The sequence below is a fragment of the Rhinoraja longicauda genome, chromosome 30 (genome assembly GCF_053455715.1).
Source record: "Rhinoraja longicauda isolate Sanriku21f chromosome 30, sRhiLon1.1, whole genome shotgun sequence".
Taxonomy (NCBI): Eukaryota; Metazoa; Chordata; class Chondrichthyes; order Rajiformes; family Arhynchobatidae; genus Rhinoraja; species Rhinoraja longicauda.
Window position 1 is genome coordinate 12,268,501 of NC_135982.1, and position 7,585 is coordinate 12,276,085.

A 7,585-nucleotide genomic window follows, 5' to 3' on the forward strand; every position below is an offset into this window, starting at 1 on the left:
GATTTAGAGATACAGCACGGAAACAATGGAGATGATATGACCAGGGTCCATTCGTGTGTGGGTTTTGCCATGTTCAATCTTGCAGCTGGCCTTCCTATAACACCAATAACAGTTCAAAAATACTTCTTTGACCACAGAATGCTTTCACATAAGAAAAGTGTAGAACTATAACAAAGAAGTCCATGGGAGGTCGTGTCTCATGTATTTGTTTGAGTGTTTTGAAGAAGGTTGATGAGGCCAAGGCCATTGACGTAGATTTTACTCTAGTCAGCATTCTAACTCCACATATTCTATATGGATTTCAGCACCGTCTTTGGTAAGGTTCTGCGTCGTAGGCTGTGCTGGAAGGCTAGATTGTAGTGGGTCCAGGGACAACTAGCAAATGGAGGAACAGCACCCCATATTTTGCTTGGGCTGCTCACAACACAGCTAATTTCAAGTAACTCTTGCTCCCCTCTCTCTCCCTGTCCCTCCCCAACCTAGTTCACTATCCTCCTGATTAATTTACTATTTGTGTGCCTTGTTGTCACCTTCCCCTCATCGAACAATGAACCATTCATTTCCTTGATTCATTGACTGCTTTGACCCGTCGTTTTCACACCTTACCCCGTCATATCTCTACGTTGCCCTCTCATAGAAACATAGAAAATAGGTGCAGGAGGAGGCCATTCGGCCCTTCAAGCCAGCACCGCCATTCATTGTGATCATGGCTGATCGTCCCCAATCAATAACCCGTGCCTGCCTTCTCCCCATATCCCTTGGTTCCACTAGCCCCGGGAGCTCTATCTAACTCTCTCTTAAATCCATCCAGTGATCTCCCCTGACTCTCAGTTTGAAGAAGGGTCTCGACCCGAAACATCACCCGGATTCCCTCTCTCCAGGGATGCCGCCTGTCCCGCTGAGTTACTCCAGCATTTTGTGACCATCTTACATGAAACGTTGAGTGGGATATGAGCATGGCATGGGCAAATGGGACCATCTGAGGTGGGGCATCTTGGTTGTTATGGACAAGTTGGGCCAAAGGGCCTGTTTCCATGCTGTATGACTCTATGATTCTAAAGTCCGAAGATGATTTTTTGACCTCCGTACAATATTGATGCGTGTTGTTTTTTTTCCCGGTGACTGCCCCTTTAATGCCGATGTACTCACTGACTGAAGTCGCCGCCGCCTGGAGCCAGGGCGCCGCTCACCTGCTCCAGTCAAAAAAACAGCCCGGCCTGATGGACACGGGGGCCGACCAATCGAAATGCAGAGATCAGGGGGGGGCGGGTCTAACCGACAGGAACGACGCCCAACCGGAAAAGGCGGGATCAAGGGATCGCGCTTCCAGTTCTGCCCTCGCACCCGGCGTCACAAAGGAAACCATGGCGACCCGCCGTTACCCAGCAACGGCCGGTGGGCAGCAATGCGCGCGCATGTGCTCATGGTATGGATGTGCAGGTTGGCCAGATGTGCAGGTTGACCTCAGGTGTGCAGGCGGACCTCAGGTGTGCAGGCGGACCGCCAGGTGTACATGTTGACTTCCAGGTGCACATGTTGACCTCCGGGTGTACAGGTGGACCTCCAGATTTAGATTTGCATGTGGATCTCCACGGGTCCATGTTGACCCCCTGGTGTATAGGGGGACCTCCAGGTGTACATGTGGACCTCTAGGTGTCCATGTTGACCTCTAGGTGTCCAGGTAGACCTCCAGGTATACAGGTGGACCACCAGGTGTGCATGTGGACCTCTAGGTGTCCATGTTGACCTTTGGGTGTGCATGTGAACCTCTAGGTGTCCATGGTGACCGCCGGGTGTACAGGTGGACCTCCAGGTGTGCATGTGGACGTCTAGGTGTTCATGTGGACGCTTAGGTGTCCATGTTGACCTCTAGGTGTCCATGTTGACCTCCGGGTGTACAGGTTGACCTCCAGGTGTGCAGGTGGACCTCAAGGTATACAGATGGACATCTGTCAAACTGTACACCTGGAGTTCACACCTGCACACTCATAGGTCAACCTGTACACCCGGTGTACAGGTTGACCTATGAGACGTGTACAGGTTGACCTATAAGTGTGCAGGTGTGAACTCCAGGTGTACAGGTTGACCTCCAGGTGTACAGGCTAACCTACAGGTGTACAGGTTGACCTCCAAATGTGTAGGGTTGACCTCCATATGTACAGGTAGACCACTAGGTGTACTGGTGGACCTTCAGGTGTACATGTGGATCTCTGGGTGTACAGATGGTCAATAGTCAATAGTCGTTTATTTGTTACATACACATAAATGTGTAGTAAAATGAAACATTACCCGCAGTTGAACAATAAGACCAATAAGATTAATCAATAAAAATGCAATAACACATACAATCACAACTAACACCAAACAAAAAGAAACATCCATCACAGTGTGTCTCCTCCAGTCCCTCCTCACTGTGATGGAAGGCCAGAATGTCTTTTTCTCTTCCCTGCCGTCTTGTCCCGCGGTCAGGCTGTTGGAGTTGCCACGTCGGGGCGGTCGGGGCTCCCGATATTGAAGCCCCCGCTGGGCGGTGAAAAAAAAATCCCGCGGCCTATTTCAGGCCGCGCCGGACGGTGAAAGGTCCGCGGCGGGCCGACCCAAGCCCCGCGATTCGGGGCGGGCGAACACGTTGCCTCTGCCGCTGCCGGAGCTCCCGATGTCGGCCCCCCACCCAGGGGCCTGCGGGCTTCCGACGTCCACGCGGCCCGCGCCGGAGCCTCCGGAGACGAGTCGCAGCCGTTCCCGCAGCATCCGCAGGCAGCCAGCGCCGCAGGTGGTGAGTCCAGGCCACGGGCTCTGCGAACCAGAGCCCCAGGTGGTCCCAGGTGCATGGCCGGTGGTAGGCCGCAACGGGAACGGAGACACGATACAGAACAAAGGTCGCGTCTCCGTTCTGGAGAGAGAATGTTACAGTTACAGTTCCCGTTCCCTCCCACCCCCCCCCCCCCCCCCCCCCCCAAAACATAACATACAACACTACATCATATTAACACTACAATTGAGACAAAAACAACAAAAAAACACAAAAGACAGACGGACTGCAGGCAAGCCGCAGCTGCGACCTCTAGGTGTACGGGTTGAGCTATGGGTGTACAGGTTTGACCACCAGGTGTACAGTTTGACTTCCAGATGTACAGGTTTGACCTCTAGGTTTACTGGTGGACCTCTAGGTGTACAGGTAGACCACCAGGTGGACCTCTAGGGTTACGGTTGACCTATGGTGTACAGGTTTGGCGACCAAGTGTACAGGTTTGACCTCCAGGTATACCGGTTGACCTCTGGATGTACAGGTTTGTGCTCCAGATGTACCTCCAAGTATACAGGTGAACCTCCAGGTGTACAGGTTAACCTCCAGGTGTATGGGTGGGGATCAGTTTGGATGGAGGGAGCAGGGAGGTGTGGAATGGAGGACAGAGGACGATGTGAGTGATAGGGGGGGGGGGGTCCCGGGTCTCCGCCGAGGTCCCCGTCCGTGGGTTCCAGGGGCAGACGTTCGGCGGCCGGTCTGTGACGCGGGGAAACGGGCTCCGAATGGTGGCGGCTTTGGAAATCAACAGCAGCGGGGCCGGAGCCGCACAGCCCGGCCATGCCCAGCCCCGGGCTCTCCGCCCGCACCTGCCTGCGCCTCTCTCTCCTCCTGCTCTTGCTGGGCACAGACGCCCCCCGACCTCGACCAGCAAGGTGAGCGGACCGGGGACCGGGTACCGGGTGACTGGGCGCCCCGCCGCCCCTTGCCCTTGATCTCCTGGAGAGGGTCCCGGCCCCTTCCTCCTTTCCCCCCCTCCCCTTCCTCCTTCCCCCCCCCTCCCCTTCCTCCTTCCCCCCCCCTCCCCTTCCTCCTTCCCCCCCCCCTCCCCTTCCTCCTTCCCCCCCTCCCCTTCCTCCTTCCCCCCCCTCCCCTTCCTCCTTCCCCCCCCCTCCCCTTCCTCCTTCCCCCCCTCCCCTTCCTCCTCCCCCCCCCTCCCCTTCCTCCTTCCCCCCCTCCCTCCTTCCCCCCCCCTCCCCTTCCTCCTTCCCCCCCCTCCCCTTCCTCCTTCCCCCCCCCTCCCCTTCCTCCTTCCCCCCCCTCCCCTTCCTCCTTCCCCCCCCTCCCCTTCCTCCTTCCCCCCCTTCCTCCTTTCCCCCCTCCCCTTCCTCCTTTCCCCCCCTCCCCTTCCTCCTTTCCCCCCCTCCCCTTCATCCTTTCCCCCCCCTCCCCTTCCTCCTTCTTCCCCCCCCTCCCCTTCCTCCTTTCCCCCCCTCCCCTTCCTCCTTTCCCCCCCCTCCCCTTCCTCCTTTCCCCCCCTCCCCTTCCTCCTTCCCCCCCTCCCCTTCCTCCTTTCCCCCCTCCCCTTCCTCCTTCCCCCCCTTCCCTCCCTTTCCCCCCCTCCCCTTCCTCCTTTCCCCCCCTCCCCTTCCTCCTTTCCCCCCTCCCCTTCATCCTTTCCCCCCCCTCCCCTTCCTCCTTTCCCCCCCTCCCCTTCCTCCTTTCCCCCCCCCTCCCTTCCTCCTTTCCCCCCCCTCCCTCCTTTCCCCCCCCTCCCCTTCCTCCTTTCCCCCCCTCCCCTTCCTCCTTTCCCCCCCCTCCCCTTCCTCCTTTCCCCCCCTCCCCTTCCTCCTTTCCCCCCCCTCCCCTTCCTCCTTTCCCCCCCCTCCCTTCCTCCTTTCCCCCCCCTCCCCTTCCTCCTTTCCCCCCCCTCCCCTTCCTCCTTTCCCCCCCCTCCCCTTCCTCCTTTCCCCCCCCTCCCCTTCCTCCTTTCCCCCCCCTCCCCTTCCTCCTTTCCCCCCCTCCCCTTCCTCCTTTCCCCCCCTCCCCTTCCTCCTTTCCCCCCTCCCCTTCCTCCTTTCCCCCCCTCCCCTTCCTCCTTTTCCCCCCCCTCCCCTTCCTCCTTTTCCCCCCCCTCCCCTTCCTCCTTTTCCCCCCCTCCCTTTCCCCCCCCTCCCTTTCCCCCCCCTCCCCTTCCTCCTTTTCCCCCCCCCTCCCCTTCCTCCTTTTCCCCCCCCCTCCCCTTCCTCCTTTTCCCCCCCCTCCCCTTCCTCCTTTTCCCCCCCCTCCCCTTCCTCCTTTCCCCCCCCCTCCCCTTCCTCCTTTCCCCCCCCTCCCCTCCCTCCTTTCCCCCCCCTCCCCTTCCTCCTTTCCCCCCCCTCCCCTCCGCACGGCTGCCCTTGTCCGCCCTCCGCTCGGCAGCGATGGCTGGTGAAGGGACTGAGGGTGGGGCTGGGACTGGGGGTGGGACTGGGGGTGGGGCTGGGGGTGGGGGTGGGGCTGGGACTGGGGCTGGGACGGGCTGGGGGTGGGAGTGGGGGGTAGGGCTGGGGCTGGTAAGTGGGGCTGGGGGTGGGGGTAGGGCTGGGTCTGGGGGTGGGGCTGGGGCTGGGGGGTGGGGCTGGGGCTGGGGGGTGGGGCTGGGGGTGGGAGTGGGGGTAGGGCTGGTAGTGGGGGGTGGGGGTGGGACTGGGTGTGGCTGGGGGTGGGATTGGGACGGGCTGGGGCTGGGGCTGGGGACTGGGGGGTGGGACTGGGTGCTGGGGCTGGGGCTGGGACTGGGGGGTGGGAGTGGGAGTGGGACTGGGACCTGGGTGCTGGGGGTGGGAGTGGGGCTGGGGGTGGGAGTGGGGCTGGGGGTGGGAGTGGGGGTGGGGGATGGGACTGGGTGCTGGGGATGGGACTGGGTGCTGGGACTGGGACTGGGTGCTGGGGCTGGGGCTGGGGCTGGGACTGGGACTGGGACTGCGTGCTGGGGCTGGGAGTGGGGCTGGGGCCGGGGCCGGGCTGACTGGCCCAGGTTTCATTCTTGCGAAGAGCCAACCCGAGGAAACTGACTCGCAGGCAGACTGGTGGGGTGTGGAGTTTTTAGAGTCATAGGCCCAAACAGGCCCTTCGGCCCAACTTGTCCACACCGGCCACCATGTCCCATCTATACTAGTCCTACCTACCTGCGCTTGGTCCATATCCCCCAAAACCTGTCCTATCCATGTACCTGTCTAACTGTTTCGTAAACGGCGGGTAGTCCCAGCCTCAACTACCTCCTCTGGCAGCTTGTTCCATACACCCACCACCCTTTGTGTGAAAAAGTTACCCCTCTGGATTCCTATTAAATCTTTTCCCCTTCACCTTAAATCTATGTCCTCTGGTCTGGGCATTCAATCATCATTCTTTCATTCATCGAGTTACACAGCTTGGTAACAGGCCCTTCGGCCCAGCCTATCCGTGCTGACCAAGATACCCCATCTATTCTTGTCTCACACTTACCTCGCGCCTGTTCCACATCCCTCTAAAACTCTCCTATAGGGGAATTGCACGGCAGGCAAGGTCACGGCCCCTGACCCGTACTGTTGCCACGCATCGCCTACTGGAGGGCACACCGTGTACTCACTTGGGCTTTCAGTGCAGCGGGTCATCAAATGTACACTACATCCACCGGCTCTCCCATTTTTCTAGTTACATCCTCAAAAAATTCTCTCCCCGTTCCTGCACTCCTCGCTCCTCCAGGCTCGGCGCCCCTGCTCCGCGCCTCGTTTCCTGCAGTTCTTCGTCCCTTCGCCGTTCCTGCTGGCCCTCCAGCCCTTCTCCCCGCACGCCATCTCCGTCAGCCGGGCTCCGCATCCACTTGGCCGGCGCTCAACACCTTGAGGCTGGGGCCGCCGAGCAGAGCCGTGGCCTGGTCCTGCGCCTCGGCTCCCAGCGCCCGGCCCAGCTCTCCTTGCTGCTCGGCCTCCACTGCCAATCGGCCTCTCCCTGGTCCTCTTCCTTCTCCTCTTCGGGCTCGACACTCCACTCCTCCTCCTCCTCTTCTTCTCCCCCCCCACCCCCCGGTCGGCAGCCCTCTGCTTCCCGGCCGCGTTTCCCCTTCTCCCGCCGGCTGGCCAGACGTCTTCCCAGCTGCTTCTTGCGTCCACGAGCTTGGCAGCCCTTCTGGTTCCTCTTCGCCAGATCCTTCAGCTTCTTCCTCATTTTATACAGCACAAAAATTGGCTTTTTGGCGGCTTTTTAAAGGTAAGAATGTACCTGTTGTATGTATTGGTAGTGTATGCTGGAAGCTGCCATGCATCTTTCCTATCTATTCACCTCATGATTTTGTACACCTCTGTATCATCACACCCCAGCCTCCTGCCCTCCAAGGAATAATGTTCTAGCTTGCCCAACCTTTCCCCTCTAGCTCAGACGTTTCGAATCCTGGCAACATTCTCATAAATCCTTTCTCCGGTCTTTCCAGCTTAATGACATCCTTCCTATAGCACGGTGAGCAAAACCCGAACACAATACTCCAGTGTGGCCTCGTCATCTTTTTTTTACAGTCATTTACAGGATGTGAGTGTTGTTGGCAAGACCTGCAATCTATTCCCATTCCCATTCCCCTTCCCATTCCCATTCCTCTTTGAAATGAACCTTATTCTTGGAATGCTGCAGGTCAAATGCAGAGAAAGAAATGTTGAGATCATTTTTTGTTTACTCATGAAGGTGTATGTGCAGTAGTGTGGTATAGTTTAGTTCAGAGATACAGCATGGAAACAGGCCCTTCGGCCCACTGAGTCTGTGGCGACCGACAACAGTACACTAGCCCCTTCCTACACCAGGGGGACAATTTACAGAAGCCAATTCACA

The 7,585-nt window shown here is 58.7% G+C and overlaps 1 protein-coding gene across 1 annotated transcript in view; it reads left to right on the top strand.

Moving 5' to 3' along the window:
- Nucleotides 1-1,139: 1,139 nt before the first annotated feature.
- The window catches only part of LOC144607906 (uncharacterized), a 44,596-nt gene continuing 38,150 nt past the window's right edge, over nt 1,140-7,585 (top strand). Inside the window, exons 1-3 of the mRNA XM_078425034.1 lie at nt 1,140-1,426; nt 2,676-2,776; nt 6,944-6,976. Coding sequence (XP_078281160.1) covers nt 1,140-1,426; nt 2,676-2,776; nt 6,944-6,976 — 421 coding nt within the window. The remainder of the gene's footprint in view (nt 1,427-2,675; nt 2,777-6,943; nt 6,977-7,585) is intronic.